Source organism: Syngnathus scovelli, chromosome 13, assembly GCF_024217435.2.
Source record: "Syngnathus scovelli strain Florida chromosome 13, RoL_Ssco_1.2, whole genome shotgun sequence".
NCBI lineage: Eukaryota > Metazoa > Chordata > Actinopteri > Syngnathiformes > Syngnathidae > Syngnathus > Syngnathus scovelli.
The window spans coordinates 11,770,679-11,794,214 of record NC_090859.1 but is presented as its reverse complement, the minus strand read 5'-3'; the positions used below and the strand labels follow the sequence as shown (position 1 = coordinate 11,794,214).

General features: G+C 42.8%; 6 protein-coding genes and 1 long non-coding RNA gene across 8 annotated transcripts; 3 read left to right on the top strand and 4 right to left on the bottom strand.

Annotated features, from left to right (window-relative positions):
* Positions 1-748: 748 nt before the first annotated feature.
* Positions 749-6,908, bottom strand: si:ch211-282j22.3 (ER degradation-enhancing alpha-mannosidase-like protein 3). Its single transcript, XM_049737900.2, has 21 exons — positions 6,771-6,908; positions 6,231-6,465; positions 6,108-6,153; positions 5,722-5,822; positions 5,593-5,632; positions 5,414-5,526; positions 5,190-5,343; positions 4,971-5,105; positions 4,739-4,844; positions 4,537-4,634; positions 4,329-4,454; positions 4,177-4,260; positions 3,970-4,053; positions 3,761-3,885; positions 3,458-3,623; positions 3,237-3,394; positions 3,055-3,166; positions 2,809-2,985; positions 2,555-2,720; positions 2,301-2,492; positions 749-2,025 (listed from the first exon to the last, which is right to left on the bottom strand). Exons 2-21 carry the CDS (start codon positions 6,326-6,328, stop codon positions 1,871-1,873), a joined length of 2,436 nt encoding a protein of 811 aa, XP_049593857.1. The 5' UTR covers positions 6,329-6,465; positions 6,771-6,908; the 3' UTR covers positions 749-1,870.
* Positions 6,909-7,190: 282 nt separating this feature from the next.
* Positions 7,191-11,751, bottom strand: gsdf (gonadal somatic cell derived factor). The gene is made up of 6 exons (XM_049737957.2): positions 11,114-11,751; positions 10,626-10,759; positions 10,473-10,550; positions 10,097-10,218; positions 8,455-9,813; positions 7,191-8,230 (listed from the first exon to the last, which is right to left on the bottom strand). Exons 1-5 carry the CDS (start codon positions 11,221-11,223, stop codon positions 9,670-9,672), a joined length of 588 nt encoding a protein of 195 aa, XP_049593914.1. The 5' UTR covers positions 11,224-11,751; the 3' UTR covers positions 7,191-8,230; positions 8,455-9,669.
* On the top strand, positions 8,107-10,396 carry LOC125979597 (uncharacterized). Its single transcript, XR_007485356.1, has 2 exons — positions 8,107-8,251; positions 9,684-10,396. It is a non-coding gene; the product is annotated as an uncharacterized lncRNA (long non-coding RNA).
* A 142-nt stretch (positions 11,752-11,893) lies between the features above and the next one.
* nup54 (nucleoporin 54) lies at positions 11,894-16,090 on the bottom strand. Of its 2 annotated transcripts, XM_049737901.1 has the most exons (14): positions 15,963-16,090; positions 15,360-15,467; positions 15,042-15,125; positions 14,758-14,928; positions 14,181-14,267; positions 13,879-14,037; positions 13,585-13,805; positions 13,237-13,424; positions 12,914-13,165; positions 12,745-12,838; positions 12,567-12,674; positions 12,381-12,500; positions 12,204-12,314; positions 11,894-12,125 (listed from the first exon to the last, which is right to left on the bottom strand). In XM_049737901.1, exons 1-14 carry the CDS (start codon positions 16,006-16,008, stop codon positions 11,997-11,999), a joined length of 1,878 nt encoding a protein of 625 aa, XP_049593858.1. In that variant the 5' UTR covers positions 16,009-16,090; the 3' UTR covers positions 11,894-11,996. The 2 variants fall into 2 exon arrangements, with proteins under 2 accessions (XP_049593858.1, XP_049593859.1); XM_049737902.1 differs by lacking the exon at positions 14,758-14,928.
* A 361-nt stretch (positions 16,091-16,451) lies between these two features.
* On the bottom strand, positions 16,452-17,735 carry nxnl2 (nucleoredoxin like 2). Its single transcript, XM_049737964.2, has 2 exons — positions 17,095-17,735; positions 16,452-16,867 (listed from the first exon to the last, which is right to left on the bottom strand). Exons 1-2 carry the CDS (start codon positions 17,394-17,396, stop codon positions 16,699-16,701), a joined length of 471 nt encoding a protein of 156 aa, XP_049593921.1. The 5' UTR covers positions 17,397-17,735; the 3' UTR covers positions 16,452-16,698.
* Positions 17,736-18,057: 322 nt separating this feature from the next.
* On the top strand, positions 18,058-18,709 carry gng10 (guanine nucleotide binding protein (G protein), gamma 10). Its single transcript, XM_049737967.2, has 2 exons — positions 18,058-18,307; positions 18,398-18,709. The coding sequence occupies exons 1-2, from the start codon at positions 18,227-18,229 to the stop codon at positions 18,521-18,523; spliced, it is 207 nt and encodes a 68-aa protein (XP_049593924.1). The 5' UTR covers positions 18,058-18,226; the 3' UTR covers positions 18,524-18,709.
* Positions 18,710-19,791: 1,082 nt separating this feature from the next.
* Positions 19,792-23,071, top strand: btc (betacellulin, epidermal growth factor family member). The gene is made up of 5 exons (XM_049737961.2): positions 19,792-20,004; positions 20,374-20,481; positions 21,348-21,468; positions 21,546-21,692; positions 22,136-23,071. The coding sequence occupies exons 1-5, from the start codon at positions 19,965-19,967 to the stop codon at positions 22,275-22,277; spliced, it is 558 nt and encodes a 185-aa protein (XP_049593918.1). The 5' UTR covers positions 19,792-19,964; the 3' UTR covers positions 22,278-23,071.
* Positions 23,072-23,536: the final 465 nt, after the last annotated feature.

Sequence of the window (23,536 nt, the reverse complement as noted above, 5' to 3'; positions counted from 1 at the left end):
TTTTTTAAAAATCGGCCGCAGCAAGTAAAATGTATAAATAAACGTTAAAAAAATATATATTTCATGTATTTGTTAATTATGTTAAAAACACAACCCTGTTACAATTATCTATTTAGTGGAAGAGCATTTTAATGAACTGCCTCTTAAGGTTATATATTATCGCATGGCAACTAATTTTAAAGAGTGTCAGATTCAGGAAAGGCAAAAATAACATGGAATATCAATATATTTTTTCGGTAAACCTTATTATTTCTGATGTTTCTACTAATTTCGACCGTTTCCCAGCCCCTGAAGGCAGCAGTTTGCGGGGCACGCATACGAGGAAACAAGTGCAGCAAACGGAAACGTGATGACGTCTCAAACCGGTTGGATAACATCATCATCATAATTGTAATTGCTGTGTGTTTACCCTTTGCCTGAAGAGGCCAGAAGGGTGTCTTTATATAATTTATGATAGGCAATTTTGAAATTCCACATTGCATATGTGAATTGCACTGTCCATCTGCCACATAAACAGTGTATGAATAATGCTTACACATTTAAAAAAAAAAAAGTATCCATTATATATTAAGAAACCACAGCAAAATTATGTTTCACTGGATTTTCCATTTCATCGTATATTTCAGCAACCAATTTTTCTTTTTTGAATTAAGTAACCACTGATCATACAAGGATTACTGTGCCTCATCATCACAAGTCAAATTCATGAGAGTGACACAGCAGATAATCTGCATAAATGAGAGGGAAAAAGGGATTATATTTTTTTTTATTCATCGACTGCCTTTGTTCTAAGACAGGGGCCTTTTATGCTTTTTTTTTTTTGGGCGGGGCACATTTCAGCCACTCATGGCGTGACAGTTTAGGAAACTGCCGACTGCAGTACAAAAACAGGAAAATACAATTGAAAATTCATATCCTATCCATTTCCGTGTGAACAGCAGTCCTGAGGTATAAATGTCCAAGTCCCCTACTTCATAAACTCAAAAATAGGATGCATTCAATCATTAGGATGAGTGAACAAAAAAAAATTAAATTGAAAATGAGCAGCATGATGGAAAGGTTTCACTGTGCAAACAAAAGGGAAAAAAAAACAGCTGTATGGTCTAAGTCATGTGATTTTCTTTTTCTTCATATTCTAGCATCAAGATCTTATAGTAACTCATCCATACTTTAACGTGAATCATTTCAAGTCCAATAAATATTGCACACTTTGAAACTGGCACAAAAACGTTGTTGCCTGAAAATGCAAGACTGTTTCTTCCTTTCTTGGAATGTGACAAAGTGAAGACAAAATTCTGGCTATATTGTCTTAAGAGGGAAGTTGAGACGGGGAAGAAAAAAATCCCAACGCACCCATTCTCAACTGCAGAAAATAAAATATTCATACCCTAATTCCCTGAAGTTGCATACAAACTCAAATCATACCATTTTTTCTCCTCACGTATTGAATCGTTCACATTGCAGCTATTCATTCCTTATAATTAACGCTTGAGTAAAAAGGTGCACATCTAGATTAAAAACATTGCATAAAAACACTTTTTTTTTTTTCTACCTTACAAGAATCCTCCCGAAAGGTGAGGTATCGTGTTAAGTCCGAGTCAGTCGTAGGTGCCGACCAAAAGCGACACGGGAGGTTCAATCAGGCAGCAACAAGCTCAGAATATTAAAATTATTAGAACAGCTTTGGCCCGGAGTGACCTACTTTAGTCTCATCTCAAAACAGAGGATTAAAGCTCCATTTTCACTGTGGGCGTTCGGCCGTCCGCTCTCCGAAGCTCGTGCGGTCACGGTTTTGTGTTCTTACACGTGGAACGTGCAAGGCTCATATTCACACCATATAGTGCAATGTAAGCTACTCGTGATGTTCATCTCATTTGAGATCCTCACTTTCATCGAGAAGCACCGTCAAGGTGGTCTTGCTGGATTCAGATTCATCCTCCTCCTCTTCCTCCTCCTCCTCCTCCTGTAGGTCTTCCTCTTCAGAAAGTCTGAGTTTAATGTTAAAAACTGGTTTGTCTGTTTTACCTGGACAAAGAGACAACAACAAAAATACATTATTTAGTACATGATTGGATGATTAGTTACAATAAAAGTCCTCAAAAAATAATTTAAAAAATCTTCAAGATGAAGAATTAAGATTCAAAAGGAAGGCAGCCCCTTCCTCATCCAAATAGTATAAATTACAGGAATATTTTAACATCATTAAAAAACAAAACTCCAAAGCGCCACACTCAGTTGAATAGTGACAAACTGGCTCGTCTTGTTTTCCGGGGTTTTCTTTTCTTTCCCTTTGGTCTCACCGTGGCCCAGCTGCCTCTCTTGAGGCAGCAGCAGCACGTCGACGTTTTGATGTTCCTGCAGGGCCGCGGCCAGCACGGCGCCCTCGCGACTGAACAGGAAGACCAGCGGCAAGGCGATGTCGTCGGTGGGGCCGCCGTCGCCGACCATTTGGAAGAGCGGCGTTTCCTCGCTGCTGCTTCCCTCCCTGTGGTCTAAGCGACAAGACAAAAGCTTCAGGGGAAGGAACTTTAAGTGTTGAGGTTGTGACGCTCACCGATGAAGATGACTCCTATGGCGCCCGCCTCCTGCAGCCAGCGTGCTTTAGCGCCGAACATGCAGTCGCCACGCAGCGCCAGGGCGATGTGGCCTTTCAGCTCAGCCGGATTCTCGAGTGGGCCGCATGCTGTGTAAGGGGACGCCTTCGCTACGCTGCCCTTCACCTGCCACGTAGGAGTATGTCCAAAAAAAAAAACAGTGGTTGTAAAAAGTGACAGTCAACAAAGTATCATTGTGCCATGGGAAACTTACACCATGCTCTCGCTTGGTCAGGTCCATCCCGAACTTGGCAGGGCCCGCCGTAAGCACGGTCCTCCCCAGAAACGGAGGGGATATAAGCTGCACCACGTGAGGCACCACTTCCTCTTCCTCCTCAAGTGTTTGTCTCACCTCAGCCACAAGTTTCATCCGGTAGACTCCTTTATGCTCCTTTACGAATGGAAAAGTGGATTTATGCTTGAGTTTTTTTTAGACGAAACAAAATAACACATGACGTACTTTTCCGCTGTCTCCTGTACTGAAATCATTCAGCGGCATGAGGGAAATGCCCATTCTTTTTAGGAACTCCACTGGTTCGATGCCACTATCATGAAATGGTAATTCAATTTGTCTGTACGGGAAAAAAAAATCACAATAAAAACAAAAGCGTAAAACCGGGTGAAATTAAAAAAATGTGGCACCTGATAGGTGAGTGATGGACAGCTCGCCCAACCCCCGTCAGATACTTGTAGCCGTCCCGAATGCTTTTGGCAAATGAAGGGTTGTTTGGGAACAAGGTGTCCATGCTCGGGCAAGTGTGCGTGAAGAGATCTTCTTTGTAGGCCTCAGCGTCTGTTTCCTTAGACAACAAAAATGAGTGTGGACACGCAATCGGGTTCCAACACAAACAATAGAAACTGACTGTTTTGTTGCCTTGACAAGATGGCTGTGTAGTGGATAGAGACACGGGCAGAAGGTGAGCCTCTGTGGTGAAGATGTAGTTGTCGATGTCGATGGGCAGCTGCGTCTTCTCCGTGAACAGCAGGTACAAGTATTTGAACATCTCTGCCAGGAAGAACGAGTCCATCCTACGGACAAAACAGAAATGTTTGGACTAACGTCTGTGGGCAGGTATACAAAAAAAATACTTCCTGTCATGTGACTAAACTGTCACAAGATGGCAGCAGGTGACAAATTTTGTAAATAGTGAGTGAAGGGCCAGTACCTGTCTTCGTGCGTCCCCGTGCGGACATCTTGCACAGCAGCAAACCCACAAGGCACTCGGGCATAAGCGTTGAGTTTTTCCACGATGGACTGGCCCACTCTGAGGTAATAGGGGTCGCCGGTGGCCTGCACGAGAGGTCCTTTTACCATCAGTGGTTCAAAGTGTTCTTTGGAATGAAATGTAAATGTGTTATATTGAATTTTAGTCACCTTGTAGAGGTAGTAGGTGCTTTCTGCAAACTCTGGTCTCAGGAGGTGTTGGCCCCAGTGAACTCGGAATTCTGTGGTGAAAGCCTACAGAGAAAAGACATTAACTTGACTGCAAAATGAAATTAAACAGACTGCATTAAATTACATTTAAAGCAAAATAAATAAATGATAAAATACAAAATCCAACCAATTAATTTATATTTTTACCTCTGGAAGAAATTTGTGCTGTTTGGTGACCTGGTAGAGCATCTCATGGGTTTCAATGGCCGGTTTCAGATCTCCTCTTAAGACCTGAGCGAGAAGATATAAAGAGCTGCTGATGTTTCCACAGCGGTGAATCGTGAATGATAACGACAAACCTGTAAGCCGGGGAAAAACGCCAGCAGCGAGTCCATCCAGCTCCGCACGCTCACAGTCGGGTTGTGCATGTGCACGTTAAGCAGCAGGGGTGGCTGACTGATGTACTTCATAATGGCACTGTAGTGCTGTGCCGGGGAAATGACATGAGCTAACTTTACTCGAAAAACATAAAAGAGCTTGGATCGAAAATTACAACCCAGGACCTACAATGTTAAACCTTTCCAGAAAAACATCATCTCCCAGAAGAATGTAGGCCTTCATTAAGTATTCATAATACGAGTCGATGCCGGCACCAACTCCGCTGTCTGCAAACAAAGGCACATGAATAAGTGTCTGGACGCAAGTTTTTTTTTTGGATGAATGTATTCATGTTATCACTTAGCAACGGTTCAATTTCACATTTCCTCACCCCGTCTGACCCATTCTCCGTTGTGGATATTGATAACAGTCCCCACCAGGTCACTTCCTTTCTGCCGCCTCTCCCAGAGGACATCCAGAGCTCTCCGGGCATGTTCCTATAAACCAACAAGAAGTATTTCAAAACATTAGCGAGAATTTAAAGAAGTAATCTGTTTGCCTTTGGGAGGCATGGTCAAGTATTTGACATAATTTTATTTCCTAGCGAGTTTTTTGGAAAGTACCTCAAACACAGACTCTCCTGACAGTCTGCTCAGGGCCGCAAATTCCAGGATCATCGTTCCCGCGCAAGCTGTGCACGTGTCCGACTCGGTGCCTGTACGTGAAAGTGGGTTCTGGACACCATAACGCAGATTCACCTGGATACAATAATCACGTCAAGTGTCACATGACTTAGCTGTAAGTTGCTGACAGCTAAAAAATAAAATTTGGATGTGCAGTACCTTAGGGTAAGGAAGGCCACTTGAGGTGTTGAAGGCAGGTAGTAATCGATGGCCGAGCTCCGTCGCCATGTTGAGGAGCTCATCTTCATACCACTGCATCCTCCCCCCTCGCTGACGGAGCAGGTCAGCCATTACATGGGCCCCTAAAAGGCCCCTGGAATAATTCAGTCAAGTCAGGGAAAGTGTGACACCCTGTGGTCTTGTTTTGTACTGCATGTAAATACCCCAAAACTCTGATGTTGGTCTCAAACACCGATACCACCACGTCATTGTCCAGGCGTACATCCTGCACGGCTTTCCTCACGCCATCTTCAAACTCATCCAGCTTGTTTAATACCTGCTCACAAACACACAAATGTGAGTGAAGCATATTTTCGGGAGGCTAAAGAAAGCGAGCACTCACCACCAGGGTATCGAGCGTGTCGATCAGTGTAAGCGAGAACCTGTAAAAGGGGAAGGGGGAAGGTTACGACCTCATCCTAGCTTACAATTTCTGTTGTTTATTATCATAGCCCAATTATTGCGTACGTACTTCCCCAAAGATTCGTCAATATCGCCTCGGTTAGGCTCCTGGCCTCGGACTCTCCCTTTGCAGCTTAGGGGCATCAGCTCGTCGGCCGGATAGGCGTATTTCTGGAACGCAGGAGAAAATATGGAACGAGTGTTAATATACAAAAACCCTTTGGTTTATTTTGTGTCATGTAATCAGTTAATTGACTCAAAAACGGCTTTTGACTCTTATGACTCACACCGATGAACACGACAGTTACTCATTTAATTTATTTTAATAATCAAATTTATTTGTACAGCACGGAATCACAAAAGAGTCTCAAATGATTAAAAGAAAACTTTACATCGCTTCTGTTTCATCTACAACCGTTTCAAACAAAAACAGGAAATGAGTGATTGATGAGTTACCATGTAACTTCCATAAGCATGATCAAACATCTCAACTATTCGATCCCTGAAAAAAAGAGAATGTGGGTCAATAAAACAAGACGCTAGCTCCAAACTGTTCTAAGCACATAATCAGTCTCTGACCTGATTGTGTTCATCTCCTCTGTTGTCATGTGTTGGCTCTCTTGACATCTCACCCAGTCAACAAGACTGACAATCAGGAAGATTTGAAACCAACACATCTTCGTTGATTTAGCTGCACATTTGTGGCGAGAACATCAATGGATGTTGGTTTTCTCTCTCCCCCGCATTTCTATTGTGACCTGGATCATGTGGTCATGTTGAGGTCACCCCACGTGAAGGGTCCTTCAGATGGCAGCTATATAAACAATGGAAGCTATAATAAGCTAATCCGATAGCCGACTAGCCCACAAAAACAATGACACAAGCCAGTCTGATAAAACGTAATTGTGAGAACGTCTTAAAAAAAGAACTAGACTGTAAAAAAAAAAAAAAACTAACATTCACAAGCCACGTATGAGCGTTGCTAAGCTAACAATAGCATCCTCAGTAGTCGGTCCATTAGCAATGCTAGCGTGGAAGCTAGGCGTAGCATGAGGAAGTACAGCGTCAAAATAATGTCTGTCTCGCCGTAAAACAAAATCTGTGTGTGGGGGGGCTTACAGGCGAACGGCCGGGGACACGTCGCCAGGAAATACCCCGGCCATACCGTCCCCTGACGTCCTGTTGCGAGCTGTCAAAAGGCATCCAGGAGGTAGTCCTCAGTACTATGCAGGGAACGCCATTAGCTTGTAGGCTTGATGACGTCATAAATGCTAATTACCTTAGGCTAGGGTTCTTTGACGAAACCATGAAAAAAAGGGGTTCTCAAATAATAATTTATTAATAATTATTTATTGTTAATTTGCATTTTCAGAATGTCTGAATGCTCAAATTCTTGAGTTATTATTAATAGAGTTTGAATGAAAGTGTACTGAGCATTATTGTAACTGCTTTCTTTGATTCATGTTATTGTTGTTTTTTTGTGTGTTGCTTATTTGATTTTTGCATCACATTGATTTTGAATGGTGGTTCAATCAATCATTCAGATTTTTTGTTTTATTAGCACTTTTCATACTGTACACAAAATGTAGTACAAACATTTAATATGTGAAAAAAGTCACTGCACAGAGTTAACCAGAAGAGGGCAGTGTTACGTAATTTCTTGATTTTAACTGACCTTTGCAACCCAAACTACTATTCCTCTGAGATTTTTTTTTTTATTCCTAATACAAACACAACAGATATCTTTGTTCATCTACCCATCCATCCATTATCTGACCCGCTTCATCCTCGAGTGTCACATTTGTAGTATAGAAATTATTTTATGAATTAAAATGTATATTTCTTATAAACTACCAAGCAAGTCTGCAATGAAAAATCTCTACAAACGTGGGTAATAGACTATATTGTAAGTCTATTGAATATTATATTTTGCACTTTTGTTATTGCAGAGAAAACATCCAGACACCCAGACACACACATGCAAACACACACACAAATACAAATATATATATTATTAAAGTGTGTTGTTTTTGTCAGGGTTATGTAATGTGCCATTAGATAATACGCTGTTGCGTGCTGTTACATTGTATTTTTGTATTGATGTTTTCTTTAATTGTGACACCATCGTTGTGCTATGAAGAGGTGGATTCATTCAGATAAATTCCCACTGAAGGCCACCAAATGCATCGCCCACCTCTGGTATATTAGCAGCATGACTGGACAACCTGACTGGGAGTGTCCCTCATCTCATATCAGACTTGGATTCCTCTGCCAGAACGTGACCAGGTAGGGCGGACACTTAAAGGCCGGGACATCCTGCTGGCCGACCACCTCCACACAGAACGAGTCGACCCTCCTGCCCGGGCCGAAGTGGTCGCTGACGTCGTAGCGGAGTCCGCAGGCTTGCGGGATGGTGATGGGAGTAGTGTGCTCTTGCAGAGCGTTAGCCTGCCATCTCACCTCTGCGGGCTCTGGGGTAACGTCCGACGTGTGGATGGGCAACACCACGAAGGCTTGCTGGAAGCTCTCACCGCTGTTGCACTTAATATTGGTTGACCAGCAGTATTCTCCAAGGGCTCCTGGGAAAAGAGATGGTTGAGGTGAGAAAATGCTGCAGCATTCCACTATTATTTATTTATTTATTTATAGTATTTATTTAATTCAATAAAAATTTTAAAAATAATAATTAAAAAAATTAAAAATAAATACAAGTTAAAAGTCTATACAAAAAAATCAACACAAAACAGAACAGTCACTCATCTCTAAACTCTTTCCCTACCAAAATGAACGACAGGCCGCTTACCCTCAATGGAGTCCTGCATCCGTATATTATGCTTATCCTGCAGCTGCAATTTCCTGGCGAACGTCTTCTCCGTGCACTCCATCAAGCAATCCGTCAGTTGTGGCAAAACGCTCGGGAGCGGCCGCAACAGCGTTTCCTTGCCTGAGCACTCGATCGCGCGTGAAACCAGAAGAACCGAGGACAGCACGCAGAAAGACGCCCACGTGGCCAAATATCGCGTCATTATTCCCTTTGCAATGAGTCAGGACAACTCGGGCCAGATCTTCTCGCAGGGTTCGTCGCAGTTGAAGATAGGGAAGGATTTTCCTCACGCAGATGGAAAAAATACTGCAAGATCCTGAAGTGCGCAACAAGTTGCTCTTCCCCTCGGGAGCGACCGATTTCCTGGAGTATGACGCCAACATTCATTCCTTGGCTATATTCCTTCCCCCTGAAATTGCACATTAAACTGTTTGGCAGGCGTGAAAGCTTTGCAGAAACTTCTATTAATAAACCACAAAGGCTGCGCAAACATGAGAAGCTCATTCTAAAAGTTTTTATTAAACACAAAAAAATGGCAACAGTGAATCGTGAACTCATGCATGATTAAGTTGAGGTGCTATGAATAGATAAATATGCGCCTTAATTATACAATTATAAGTGGAGACTGTCTCTATGAATAAAAAAAAATAAATGCATTTGATTGGACAATATTGATCAAACAAAGCACACCTTATAATTTTAAAAAGATGATTTCAGCTCCCTTGCACGTCTGCACATGAAAGCAACACATTTTCTTTTGCATGGAAATTGTTAAGGGTTCACATGCCCAAACTTCTTCCTACAAAAGAGGAAAAACTGTTGAGCAGAGACAAGCCGAGTAATTTGGCACCAGGACGTTTGCACATTTTTGGAGGGAACATTCCGTACCTTAGAGCGGCTTTAAAACGCTGCCCCCTGACCTCAAGGAGACTTAACCGAGGATAAAGTGTTAGGCAATAAATCCGGTCTGTCAAGTACGTGACCTTGTGCGGTCGTTTCTCGAAAAAAACACGCATGAGCTGTTATGGTGCTGGTAGAAAATGAAATGCAGAACTTCTCGGAAGCTTTTCGTGGTTCCAAGATATTTAGCTCCTCAAAATGGGTCAGTTTTGTGAGGTCGTTTGCTAAATTGATGATTAATTTCTTGTCAAAAGGCTTTTTTTACAGGGCGATAACGATTACAGGTGACAAATGTTACTCTTGGGAAGGTTGCAGGGCGGCCGGGCATCCGCAGCGGCGGGTCAGGTGCATGGAGGTGATGACCATGGTGTTCCACTCGTCCCGGTACATGACGGGCATCGGGATCTGGGCGATGGGCTGGCAACATGGCGCCTGAACCTACGGAAATAAACAGGAGGGTTAATGAATTTGATGCACCATGATAGAAATTTTGGTTGATTCATTTTGGCAAGCTACTTGTGCATTCATTTGAGATTGGGAAGCGCCGAGACTTGCAGAGCTCCAATGTTGATGTTGGCAACACCGTGGCTTATCTATTTGCAGCTGCCTTAGTTTTTCAAAACACTCAAAGGGTGTGGATTGTGGGAGCAAAAAAAAAAAAAAAAAGCAAAAAAAAAACAGACAGCCAGAAGGCAGCAAACCAAACTATGGCAAACACCACCTCCATATCATCACGTTGGGTGGTAGTGGGCTGGGGCCTGCATGACGCGCTGTGGCCACAAGGGGCGCAGTGCACCAAGGTCACACGCTCGGGAAAGATCATCCAATTGTCCCAGCCAAGATCTAAGGAAAAACATTACACAAATTAACACAATGAGGTCCTTTTATCTAAGTTTTATCCCACTGTTTATGTTTAAATATCTATTAGCCTGTCTATGGCATTTCCCATTTTTTGTTAGCATTAAGCTAGTGGTTGTAGTTGAGAGCCCAAGGGGATAAAAATTCTGTGTGACTGTTTAAATGTTCATTATTCTTTATAAATATCAACTTTAAGTTAAAAAAAAATGGAGCTAATCCATTTTTACGTGAGTATGTACCTGACATTAAAACCTCAGAGGTCCTGGAGCAGCACCCTGAGGTGTCTCCACCATCATCAGAGGAGGAGTTGGAAGAAGCTACAGAAATAAGGAAGAAATTGGGCGTGAAACTTTCTGGGATTAAGTTTGTCAACATGTCAAGTCGCGTTTGACCTTCCAGAGCCTTGAGCCGTTCAGCAGTTCCGCTCCACTGCTTTTTGGCGCCCTCTGGCAGCCGCGGCTCGATCTGCAGGTTGAGCGCAGCCAAGAGCTCTTTGCGGATGGACTGCAGGGACAAACCACGGCACCTGCACACAAACAGAATCAGGAACTTCAGAATCTTTTGGGTGGTAAAGTTTAAGACACAATTAATATTAAATTGACAGGATTCTGAAATTGAATCTTCACAAAATATACACAATAAAAAATTGCAATAAACTAAATATAAATAAAAAAATGGCAAATAAAAATATTAAAAGTAAAATATACGATTCAAATATGAAAACTACGCATTAATCTATATGAAATACATGAATAAACATATTTATAAATATATATACGTACATGTATATCATATTAATGAAATTATAAATATTCAGACATGGTGGCAATACAAATATAAACATCGCACGACGAGTCTTCAAATAGATAACGTCGCCTACCTGCCGTCGGAGTCTTGAGGTATGGCATCTTCTTGCCCTGGCAGCAGGACAAACGCAATCACCACAGAGGAGCACATCAGTGCCGTCACAGTGAAGAAGGCAAAGGACATCTTGGGTCTCTGAATGGACGAACAGCGGCGGGCAAACTTGACAAACGGTGGTGTCTTCTTGCGATGGCAGGTGTCGGGGTAGGAGTGACCAGACGGGCGGATGCTGCTCAAGGTATTGGTTGTCGGGGCCTGGGAAAAGTGTCTTTTTATCTGGCTATAACCATGCTTGGCCTTGGGATGCTTAACATTGTTGCCCTGTCCCCCTTGTCTGTGTGAAAAGAGAACATGAAGGATGAGCCAGCACACACGCTGACTAAGAGGAATTTAAGGTGTAAAACCACCCACAGAAAAAAAAATCACGCCACATGTGTCAAACTCAAGGCCAGACATTTAAGTGGCCCACTCAGGAAAATAAAGTCTGGACAAATAAATTCAAATCAACATCACATTGCAGTAGAAGACATTTTTTTTCTGCTTCCTTTCCGTCAAAGACTCTGGCAATGTTATTGCCCTCTGCAGATCAAGGACGGCGTGTGGAGGGAAGAAACAGAAAACCTGGCAATAAGACGATATGCGGAAATCTGACAACATGGAGAGCCAACAGAAATAAACCAGGATAAAAAAGCGAACAAGTTACGAGAGCCAAAACTACAGCCACATATCACGTTAGTCTGGAGAGATATCGGCATCACACGCTAATAAAGATGTAGCCACCATGCGGGTTTCGAGATTCCATTTGAAATGACGTTTTAATACCGTTTTTGCCTCAAATAAAAAGCAATACAAAGATGTATGTACAAATGTTTTCAAAGTGACATCGTGCGGCGCTCAGCTCAACTGAGGACTCCGCCTCGTACGTGCCCGCTGTCGCTCAGTCCGTGCTCGATGAGTGTGATATCTTCCAAGTCATCTTTAATGACGCTGATCAGGTGACTCAAACCGTCCTGCTGCTGCTTTAGATGCTAAAATGTGAAATACTTTAGTTAGCCTTTAACACGACTAGCTAGTCATGTCTTAAAATGGAGGTCTGAACCGCTTGCCTGTCTGATTTCTCGAAGGAGGTCGGCGTCCACGTTGTAGCGCTCCTCCGAGCGCACGGCCCCGAAGTGGTTCTGCATGCGGATTTGGGACATCAGCTCGTTCAAGCGACCCTGAAACACGTTCAACGTTCACTAACAATAAAAGAAAATTGTTTATATCAAGACAGCTTTGCTCACCTTGAACTGCGTGGGGGCGTTGAGCTCTGACTGAATGGTGTCAACCTGTACCCTGAGGTGCTCCTCATCCACCTGGATGGCGTAGCCCCTTTTCCTCTGGATCTCTTGTTTGATCAGCACCTGTGAAGAATGGTGAGAAGGTGAAAAGAGGAAAGATGAGTTGAGAGACGGGATGGCAGGTGGTACCTCCAGCACGCGGTGAGAGAGGTCCATCAGTTTCCTCTTGTACTGGGCGATCTTGGCCACAGTGGTCGCCTGGTTCTTCTGGAGCTCGCTGATGTCGTTGGAGACAATCTGCAAAATCGCAATTACCGTCAGTTATTATTATATAGTTTTTTTTTAAATGTCAATGATGTCCACTTACGTCCACTCTCGTCTGATGCTGCTTCGTCATCTGCTCCTGGATCTGAAGTCGATGAAGCAACTCTTTGAAGCCCACCATTGGAACTGGGATCAACCTGGGCACCAAAGAGGTGAAGGTTGTGGATGTTTAGCACGCCGGCTTGTGAAAAACAAAGAGCGAAGCGACTCACTTCTCTGGGTCAGGATTGTCCACCTTGGCCTGCTCCCAGATGATGGGGTCCACACCCGCCGGGGCGTTCTGGAGAAGCTGTTTTTGCTGCGCCGGCGTGAGCTCAGTGCGCGCGACCGACATGGCGACACTCAGTTGCGTCAGCTGAGCCTTGATGTTGGTCTGCTCCAGGTACGTGAAGAGCGTGGAGGCGGGAATACGCTTGGACGTGCCGTTCAGGGAGCGCTCCACCACGTAAATGATCACCTCTGTCCTGAAAGACGCCACGCACAATACCGATTATCAAATGAATCATCAATGAGTGTGTGATCATGCGAGACGCACTGGTCGTTGGGCAAAGACTTGACGCCGTCCACGTTGACGCTGAGCGTCTGGTTGCTTCCCAGAACCTTGTGCAGCGACTCCACCAGCAGCTGCTGCTGCGCTCGCACGTCCGCCTCCTTCTTGTTGAGGACTAAGACCACCAGGCCATCTTCATCCTTGCTGACGGGCACGCAGCTGTAGCCCACAGCCTGGCGAGCGCAAAAGATTGAACAGCTGTTCACATTTTCGCTCTGTGCCAAGGGCTCGGGTTATGACCAATCACGGACGACCTGGTCATGTGACGTTAGCGAGCTAAGCCGTGAATCGGCGTTACCTGAGCCCTGAGATGTCATTTTTAGCCGGCTTTACCTTGAACCTGCAGAAGGGATTCTCCTGATTGAACTCCACGGGGGGATTGTTGTTGCTGAAGTAGCCTTTGCCCGTGCCCCAGTAGGCCTGCAGCTGGTTCCATTTGGCCAGAATGGAGTCGCGCTCGTCTCCCAGCAAGGTGGGCGCCGACAATGCGGTCACCTGCTGGTACAACTGATTGGGCTGAGCTTGCTGCTGAGCGGGCTGGCCAAACAAGCCTCCTGGTGAGAAAACAAACGGTTTACTACGATTCAGTGAAGCTGTCATTTGCTCACAGCTGTCACTGGCACTCACCCTGCTGCTGCTGAGCGGGCTGAAGATTAAAGCCACCGAACCCACCCAGACTGGTGGTACCTAATCCGGTTCCGAATCCGCTGGTGCCGGCAGCTGTTCCGGTACCAAGGCCAGAAGTGAAACCGAAACCTTTGTTTTGAGTGTTGCCGAACAGGCCTCCTATGAACACAAAAGAATGCAGAGAATAAAACTGTGAAAACCATGCCACATTGAACGCATCGCATTTACTTTTACTACACTAAGGAGACAATTTTTTTTTCATAAACCAAATGGAGGTTTCTCCGTCGAGTCCATCAACTTACCTGTGGTGCCGGAAGAGGGCGCAAAACTAAACGTGGAACCCGGTGCGGCAGCACTTGTCGTGGTTGTGCCAAAGCCACCAAAAGTGCCTGAGGACCCAAAAAAAATAATCACGATAAATCTATTATATTAAAGACAATATCAGTATGATATGAACAAATGACCAAACAAAAAAAATGGGCTTGGATCATCAATAAAAAAGTGGTTGGTGTATTAAAGTAGATGAGTGCATTGACACATTATGAGGGGCCATCACAAACATAATTCCAGATTATGTAGGCAGTCACCAACTAAGGATTATTTGTAATCAATTATAATGAAACCATAGAAACTAATTATTAAAAATACACCTTACCTTCAAAAGTCTTCCGATTGGAAGACAAGGATGCTAATGACTGTTTTCAGTCATTAATGCAAGCGGTTAGCACAAATTACGTCCCTGATGGCCCCTCATACGTCATTTCTTCCTTACGTAAAGGTCAACGCATGACATGACGAAGCACGACACAACACAGATGTAACACAAGGATGTTTGTGCTCGCGGCACAACTAGGGATCACTCACAAAGGTTTCATCTACCTGTGCTAGCCAGGCTATTGCCAAAATTGAAAACGGTGCCAGCGGTGGATGTCGGGCCAAAGCAGCCCGCGTTAAAGCCCACGGCACCTGCCGCCGGGTTGGCATTTAAGCCGAAACCCCCAAAACTAAACCCACCGGCCGCTGCGCCTCCGGTTCCCAGCCCCCCAAATCCTACAGGCCAGCAAAGGCGGGCAGCGAGAGGGAGAGAACGACACAATCGGGAGTTAAAATGACAAGTGTTAATACAAAGATAAAATCACGACGATGATGGTGTGGCAACGTACCCGTGTTGGTGGTGCCGAAGGAAAATCCTGTTGCTGGTGCAGCAGCGGTTGTTGTCGCTGTGCCAAAACTTGGAGCTGTGAGAGCTGAAACCAGAAGTGTGCTCAGATTACACTAGTGAAACATCTTTGAAATTAATAACTCAAAAAATGAATTTTCGGGGAACATGGGAAACAATAAGCAATGTCATAATTGCAAGAGTAAATAACAAAATAATAAAATAAAGTCATCTATCTTTTGGCATCCCCCCCCTCATTGATTTACAGCTTTATTCTCAAAACTTGGAAGACAGGGGCTCAAGAAAAGAAGAGGAGGCTTACTGCCAAATCCAGAGGCGGCTGTGGTGGTGGTCGCGGGGGCACCAAAGCCAAAAGCTGTCGATGCAGTGGTCTTTGCGCCAAATGAACCGAATCCAAACCCTGTTGTGCCTTCACAAAAAACCCAAATGCTATAAATAAGTCAAGTTACATCGAGAGTTTGCCCAGAAATGTATATTTCACCTCATTAGCCACAACAGCATTCTTTATTACTTATTGAATAATAAAAGGTGGCATTTTGCTATTGTCGTGACGTCAGAATAGTGCGACAGCAATGACGTAGTTAAGGCGCGTCCAAGTAGTGATCGTTTATTATTTTTCCATGGTAGTTTTTAAGAGTTAAATACACGCTCTTGTCCACTGTATGAAATTTATTGTATAGTGATGAAGGAATAGAAAACAAGCAAATGATTCCGAAAACAGCCTGTAGATTATTGTGATGTTTATCGTCACCCGGCTCAGCAGAAATGCATCGATGCCTTTTATGTCACGAGGGTACACCCCTTCACATTATGTGAGTCAAACCGGGGCTTAAAAATGCCACTGAGATACCAAAAAATAAAAACAACTAAGACGAAATTGAATTTGGAACTAAAACGCACTTACTTGCTGCAGGATTTGAAGGTGCGCCGCTGCCAAAATTTAACGCCATGTTGACGATCCGTCACCTGGTTCTTCTTCTCTTCCTTTTTGTCGCTATGCTGCTTCTCTACCAACAGGAGGACGTACTACCGCCACCTGTAGGCTGAATTTGCTATGATTCTGGAAAGTTGCGTTCATGCGTTCTTAAAAGATAATACACATTTTATTTCCAAAATATTGGACGTCACATGGTGGTTATTTACATAAAAAACACTACAAGGAATGACGTCATAGTATCATCAGACACTGTATCAGGGAGCCACTTTAAAAGGTTCTCTGGAGACATGCTGCTTTTTAATTACCTGTTGGATGCTTGACAGTGACAACAGCAAAGTCAGCGCACACTAACACACACTGGAGACAACACTTATGTGAGGGTGTGTGTTAATGAGGCTACAGGGAATGCATTGTTTCTATGTGAGACAGGCCCCTTAAACACAACAACAGACAAGGTCTTTAGAATATTATTTTATTAACACATAAAAACATTATAAAAAGGTACAGTATGCTGGATGTGAAATTACACATCACAAATGACATGTAGCGCAAAATATGTGCCTGAGCTTTTTCTCAAAATGCATAGCTTATTAAATTGTAAATAAATTAAATACATAAGTCTGGGTCTTATGTGATACTCATGTCTGCTAGTGAACCGTGAGATTTATATGTGCATCGGGTCAAAGGTCAGGAAAAGGCAGTTCTAGCCTTTGAAATTCTGGAAGATCTCAGCAGCCTCCAGCCAGGTACGGAAGCAGGCCAAGCCTCTGTCTCGGATCTGCTTGCGGCCTTTGTCCGTGATCACGTCGCCATTCTCTTTCACGATCAGCAATTTTGGCACGGCCGTGATGTTGTAGCGCTTCTTCAACTCGCTGCAACGACAACATCAGATCAGTGAGCTTCTTAAGAATATTTGTTTTTGTTGCTTTTTGTAATTGCATAAATTCTAATCACTTTTGAGAGGGATTTGGAGTCACCTCTTGAGTTTAGGATTACGAAAGAGAGGGTGACCTCCATAAGCTTTTAAGCAGACAGTGAATCCAAACAAAAAGGCAAATTAAAATACTAATTTAGAAAAGATTATTTATTTGACACTGACTACTTGTAATCGTCCGTCCAGGGCAGTGCCAGCCAGTCGCCGTGCATGTCGTGGTAGTACTCCACCATGTCCTCGGTGGATTTATCCGATGACACGAAGACCACCTCGAACTGCGCGGGGGGTTCACCCTCTTCCACCAGTTCCGTATAGAAGTCACACAAGACGGGCGTGAAGTCACGGCAAGGCGGACACCAGCCTGCCGAGAAGTAGATGCCCACCACCTTGTTCCGCAGCGCTTCCTCGGGCTCTACAAAGTCGCCGTCCTTGTTGAGGAGAGTGCGGCCAGCGAACACTTCCACCATGGCTGATTTTGAAATATGTCCCTTTTCGTTTACGTACTTTTAAACATGGCTCTTCGAGGAAGGAGCTTCACCTTCATGTTTATCTTCTTAGCCAGCTAACCTCCCCTTAATCGCCGATCGACCAATGGGAGCTCGCCAGAGTGGTGACGTCACTCCACGGACACATGGTTTTCCCATGATGCATTCCAGTACAGAGTGAAAGTGTCGGTAATTTAGCACTCATCGACGTTTCATCACGGGTTGGCAAAAATTAGGATAACAAACTTCTATTTTATTTTACTGCAATTAAATATAATTTTCTCATTTTCGATTAAAATACTCTTTTGCAACTTCTCATATTATTTGACATACATGTTTTTACATTTTAATTGAAAAATATACGTATATGTAACGGTAAATGAAAACAATGTCATTTTTTTCATTTTAAACTATTTTTAAATCTTTGAACTCACTGCACTACAGTACTTTACAATACGGTATTTAAATTTGCAAAGCAATTTGTGCAGTAAAGTCATTCACCCGCTAGATGGGAGTAAAGTATTCTCTCACAATACCTGTCTAATGAGTAAAAAGTTTACTTTTGTTAATCGGACACCAAATTCATCAAATATCATACAGTAGGTCAAAATAGAAGCAATAAATGCAATGCATACCCCCAATGCTCTTTTTACCTTTCTTGCGCTTCTCCTTCCATAGGAGCCAAATGGACTGGGAGGTCACTTTGGAAAAAAAAACGCGGCTCTTCCTTCCTTCTTTTGCCGTCGTTTGCTTTCTCCATTTGAGTGTTAAGCCGCGACACGAGACCTTTTTACTAAGAGAAACATTCCAACATGACCTCCAATTCCAGTTTATCCAGTATGCGTCGGCTCGTGGAGCAGCTGAAGCTTGAGGCCAGCGTGGAGAGGATAAAGGTAAGGGAAATAACATTTATAAATCGACTTAAAAGTAAGTCTAAGACTATATGAGATGAATATGCACATATGTAAATATGAATATAACAGGTGTCGCAGGCTGCTGCGGAGTTGCAGCAGTTTTGTCTGCAGAACGCAGGCAGGGACGCTCTGCTGGTGGGCGTCCCTGCAGGAAGCAACCCCTTCCGAGAGCCACGATCCTGCACGGTGGTGTGAAATCCGCCGGCGAGGAACATCGCCCACTCATAAGGGACGTCGAGCAGCATCAGAAGCGTCACTTGGAATCTTTAGGAGAAAAGCGAAACTACCTGTTCTGCTGCCAGAAAAGGAATGCAAAATATAAGCACGGAAAGTTTGTTGACTGTTTTTTAAACATATAAAACGATTAAAACATTCCAAAAACATTTTGCGAGAGACATTTCATGTGTGAAATTTTTATTTAGAGCATACGCTATGGATTTGCATAATTCAGAGCTCAAATATCTAGCCCAGCAGCAAATTTGGCACACAACTTAGAAATACCAGCTTTTTGTTGATTTAATTAAAAAAAAAATGTTTACAAGCTATAGTCACCGCCCAAGGTATCACTGAAACTCTCACAAGGATGTTTATTTTGACGTTGCTTGGATGCAGGAGGTTCGAATCTCTTAAAATCATCGCTTCCTGATGCTCGGGCTAAGTTGGGCGCATATCCAGACAAAGAGCGCGAGTGAGGAAACTAGCTCTTCCTGTTCAAAGTCCCACAGACGCTCAGAACATTTGACTCCATCTCAAAGTGGGGAGAAAGTTCTGGAAATCAATGTTTTGCGTTCAGAATTTTCAATGGTAATCGAATTTCCCTTATGTTTGTATTTGCATATTTAACAACTGCTTAAAAACAAACTATCATGTTTAAGAGTTTGTTTGTGTTATTGTCTCGTAGTACATAGAGTACATAGTCCTTTTTTTATTTTAATGTTTTTTTTTACTTTAGCTAGGATCACTAGTGCTACTTGTATGATTGCTCCATACATAGCAAAATCTAAAAGCAAAATATGATTTCAGTAACTACAGAAACGAAATAACGTCATCTGCTGGTCAATAATGAAATGACAGAATGATAAAAAAAATAATAATAATGGCGTGATGAAAAGAAACACATTTTGGAGATTTCATTAATTCACTAATGGGACTAAAATGAAAAAAATGTTTTCCTTGTGTTGCTAGGAAGAACTAATGGGGCTCAAGTGTAACTGCCCCAAGATGTTTTACATTTTTATTTTGAGTCAGGAAATTCTTTTATCATGTTTCAGTTGAATCACCAAAAAGTTTCATGACAATTTAAATGACTTTCCACGGAAGGGGAGAAAAAGGTACACCTGCTAGTGGATTCTTAAAAGGTGTACTCGTTCTTTCCTTGAATGCTTTTTCTTTTAGAAATGTGGGTGGTGAAACTCAGTGGGAGTATCAGGTTCCAGGTGACGCCTCTTTGCTCTATTCACACACACACTAAAACACACACACACACTCTGGCCTACTCGGCTTCCAAGGCCACACATTCCCTAAATGAAGAACGTCGTGGACCACAAGGGCAGTTTTTTGTCCTTCCTTGGAATTTATAAAGTGTGGATTGAAATTTCACACATCCGATGACTACTTTGGCTCGAGCGAAGACGTCATGGCCAAAGTATATGGACTCTATGTTGCAATATTGACAGGTACTTTCTCATTCAGTATTAAATTGCTTTTTTTTTTTTTTTTTTTTATCATGGTTAATGATTTAAACGAGGAAGAGTGAAAATGACTTTGCGGCCTTAGTACGTGTTTGAATGGAAGCGAGCAGGCCATTGAGCAGCTGTGATAGTCAATAGACTTCATACACACACACACACGCACAAATACACACTTTCGAATTAATCTCACAACTATTTTCAGTTGATCACTAAGAGGAAACTTTCATCGGCCATGACTCAGCAGGACAATACACAACAGGTGCAATGTGACAAAAAGTGGAATCATGCTGTCTCTATGTGTGTGTGTCTGTGTGTGTGTATGTGTGTGTGTATACGTATGTGCCCGACATGTAGTGCTGGCCTTGCATGATTGTTCTTTAGCCAGCTGGAACACCACTGACAAGGCCGTCAATCAAACGGAGGGCCCCTGCCGTCGCCAGGGCAACGGAGACAACTGCACAGGTAGATTAGCTGGAACGAGGGGGATGTGAAATAATAAATTGGATGTGGTGGCAAAATCAGATTGGGGAAAGAAAAACAAACAAGCAAGTAGGAAAGCTTTTGAATAAATGTTTGCATAACTCGGAATCCTACGTGACAGTTTTAAATTGATCATTTAAGCCTATTCGAGGCTTTAGAAGTATTCATATTTTGTTGTTTGCACAGCTTTAAAAACTAAAGCCTCAATAAAATAAAATAAAATAAATAAAAAAATAATAAAATAAAATTAACACAAATAAACTAAATAGAAATTATATAAATTAATCTAAGATTAGACCAAATGTGACATGAACTAATCCAAGAAAAATATTAATTGGCCACACTGAATTACACAGCAATAACCATGCAAAAATAAGTTCGGGCACTGTAAACGAGGCTTGAACGAGAGAAAATTTCAATAGGTTTGTCTCGTAACGTTTTCCGTGGCCCCTTGAACTCAATAACTTTCATGTCTGCCGTCTTTGAAGCTCTCTCATTGACGCTGCTGTGTTGTTTTATGAGGCACCATCCAAAGGTAATCTCATGGAAACCCGTCATAAAGATATCGAGCCAACGAGAAGCACGGTGTATATGTGCTTTTTGAATCTTTAACTACGCCATTTTTTTTGTGGCGCTAATCCCCCGCCCTAGCTTTCCTAAGGATCATATTGCAATCTATTTATATGGTCGACTCATAACAGAAGGTTAGCTTTGAAGTCAAAGGAGACCATCTGACGTTTCCAACGGCCCTGAAACAGGGAAACAAATTGAATTAGCGATTCAACTCGTTAATCTGGTCTACCAAAAACCAGAAAGAACTAATCTCAACAACATGCTGTCATGTCTAGCGCCTACTCTGGACACGGGACAGTGGGATGGACACTTCAGCAAATGTCCGCATGAACTCCATCACTACTGTATCCATGGAGAGTGTCGCTACATTAAAGACCAAAAGACACCGTCTTGCAGGTGAGACAAAGTTTCCTCATAAATTTTAAATCCAGCCTTGGGTGTATTGTTTTAATTGCTGGTCTTTGGTTCCTCAGGTGTCAGTACGGTTACATCGGTTCCAGGTGTGAGTACGTGGACCTGGACGGGCGGATAGGAGAGAGAAAGCAGATCATCATCATCTGCGTTATCGCGGCACTCGTGGTCCTTATTCTTCTCATTGTGTTTGTTTTTGTCTGTTCACGGTGAGTGTCTGGATGATTGCGATGGATACTTTGCTTACAATCATGCCGAGGGAATTTGGATTTAGGAGTTTCGGTTGTCATCGTTTATGAGCTAGCGCCACTCCCGATACTTCCTGGTTTAGCTACAACTTTATTACCAAACATGAAGCCGCAAAGGCTTGAGCAATTGAGCATATATTTACTCGTTAGCTTTTTGTGAATGAGTTACTAAGCACCTTTTTACAAAATCAGGTTTAAGTTTCATGACTATCATTAAGGTTTGGTGTTTAGGGTCAGATTTCAGTATTTTGTTATTATTCACATTGCATTTTTACGTTTGGTATTGATGTTCAGGTTTGGGAACTAGCATTAGCCTTAAGGTTTAGCATTAGCCAAGTTAGCTAACCTAGCATATCCATTGCGATGCCATTGTGTGTTTTTAAACATGGGGTCTTTCCTGGCAGTCGCAGATTTCGATGTTGCCGGAAGAGGAGACGGCGGCGGGAGGAACCGAAGAACGGGACGGAGAAACTAAACATGATGGCTACCAAAACGCTTCCGGTAACATCGGACTCAGGGGAGCCTCTAAACAATAACGCCGTTTGACAGGAGTGTGCGTTCATGCCTGTCTGGGAACAGTTCAAGTGTCGTTTTTGACGGATGCACAGGAGCTGCTGAAATCCAACCCTCTGGCCTTTTCGAAATGGAATCCTTCTTGACAGCAAGCCATCTCTGCACACCATGGAGGACATTCAAATGTGAAGTCTGCAAAGCCTGGACATTGAGATAGCGATAACTTAGATTTATGATAAACCCAAGCCAGGGATGAGCGCTCAAGGGAACATGCTGGAGTAATTAGGGCGCTATCGGCCCTTTTAAAAGCCGCCAATTGTGGATCCCAGTGCAGCAAAATCAACATTTTCCATCAGTTCGTCCTTCATCCATAGTAACGTGCTGAATACGCCGTATTGTATGATGTCATTGCTTATTTATCAACATTATCAATGCAAAGAGTCCTTGGCAACTAATTTGATGTTTGCCCATAATTTAAACTCACTCCTCACTTTTGCTGTAAATGTTAAGCCTCTCTCTAGTCTGTATATGGAAAAGCTAATATTGAAATATTTTTGGCACAAGTGTTACGCCACAAGCCGCATTTTTGTTTTGGATCATCTGGAAGGACTCGTAAATGTGAAAAGATTGGAGGACGAGCACAAGGAGGACTTTTTAGTGTATATTTGGACTATCCGAGCTTGAACAACCCAACCTGTGTGTGACTGAGGAGAAAGTGGTCCGCTGTTGGTGAAGTCTACTCACGTTTATTTAGGTCTCATCTCTTTTCATTCAACTATGTTTGTTGTATTTGTATAAAATCCACCATAAAACAGCTTCGATGTCAATGCCAGGGCTTTTTTTTTTCAACATGCCAGGAGATTGTGTACAAGCAATGAAGTGGTTAAAAATGGTTACAGTACAGTGATGGTATGTTGTAATATAACCAGCTGCAATTAGCAGCATGATGTCGTAGGCGTTGACAAATTCCTGCGCTGTTGGCAGAAAGGTTTCACATTGCTCCACAATGGTGGCATTAAAAGATGTTATGAAGAAATATTCATTTAGAAAAAAAAAAAAATATATATATATATATATATATATGAGTGCTGTTTCTAATATTTTGACTCTCCCATGTGACTATCATAATATGACCAGACATACTGTACAGAAACTATTATCTTCATAAAGGCCATTTTATATCCGAACTTTCAATATATGTACTTATGTCTAAATATGTTTTGGGGAGATAATGCGTTTTAAAAGATAAATCGACGGTTTCCTGGGTATGCACGGGTCATTGACCTAATTCC

What these genes read in the sequence shown, in the direction of transcription:
- si:ch211-282j22.3 (XM_049737900.2), bottom strand. Translation starts at nt 6,328, where the DNA reads ATGTGTTGGTTTCAAATCTTCCTGATTGTCAGTCTTGTTGACTGGGTG. An exon ending in GTGGCCTTCCTTACCCTAAG is followed by an intron (nt 5,106 to 5,189) that starts GTACTGCACATC and finishes TATTGTATCCAG; the next exon opens with GTGAATCTGCGTTATGGTGT. An exon ending in CAGGAGAGTCTGTGTTTGAG is followed by an intron (nt 4,845 to 4,970) that starts GTACTTTCCAAA and finishes GTTGGTTTATAG; the next exon opens with GAACATGCCCGGAGAGCTCT.
- gsdf (XM_049737957.2), bottom strand. Translation starts at nt 11,223, where the DNA reads ATGTCCTTTGCCTTCTTCACTGTGACGGCACTGATGTGCTCCTCTGTG. An exon ending in CCTCAAGACTCCGACGGCAG is followed by an intron (nt 10,760 to 11,113) that starts GTAGGCGACGTT and finishes GTTTGTGTGCAG; the next exon opens with GTGCCGTGGTTTGTCCCTGC. An exon ending in ACGGCTCAAGGCTCTGGAAG is followed by an intron (nt 10,551 to 10,625) that starts GTCAAACGCGAC and finishes TTATTTCTGTAG; the next exon opens with CTTCTTCCAACTCCTCCTCT.
- nup54 (XM_049737901.1), bottom strand. Translation starts at nt 16,008, where the DNA reads ATGGCGTTAAATTTTGGCAGCGGCGCACCTTCAAATCCTGCAGCAA. An exon ending in CTTCGGCACCACCAACACGG is followed by an intron (nt 14,929 to 15,041) that starts GTACGTTGCCAC and finishes GCTGGCCTGTAG; the next exon opens with GATTTGGGGGGCTGGGAACC. An exon ending in GACAATCCTGACCCAGAGAA is followed by an intron (nt 12,839 to 12,913) that starts GTGAGTCGCTTC and finishes TTTGGTGCCCAG; the next exon opens with GTTGATCCCAGTTCCAATGG.
- nxnl2 (XM_049737964.2), bottom strand. Translation starts at nt 17,396, where the DNA reads ATGGTGGAAGTGTTCGCTGGCCGCACTCTCCTCAACAAGGACGGCGAC. An exon ending in TGGACGGACGATTACAAGTA is followed by an intron (nt 16,868 to 17,094) that starts GTCAGTGTCAAA and finishes TTGTCGTTGCAG; the next exon opens with CGAGTTGAAGAAGCGCTACA.
- gng10 (XM_049737967.2), top strand. Translation starts at nt 18,227, where the DNA reads ATGACCTCCAATTCCAGTTTATCCAGTATGCGTCGGCTCGTGGAGCAG. An exon ending in CCAGCGTGGAGAGGATAAAG is followed by an intron (nt 18,308 to 18,397) that starts GTAAGGGAAATA and finishes TGAATATAACAG; the next exon opens with GTGTCGCAGGCTGCTGCGGA.
- btc (XM_049737961.2), top strand. Translation starts at nt 19,965, where the DNA reads ATGGCCAAAGTATATGGACTCTATGTTGCAATATTGACAG. An exon ending in CTATGTTGCAATATTGACAG is followed by an intron (nt 20,005 to 20,373) that starts GTACTTTCTCAT and finishes CCCGACATGTAG; the next exon opens with TGCTGGCCTTGCATGATTGT. An exon ending in TTTGTTTTTGTCTGTTCACG is followed by an intron (nt 21,693 to 22,135) that starts GTGAGTGTCTGG and finishes CTTTCCTGGCAG; the next exon opens with TCGCAGATTTCGATGTTGCC.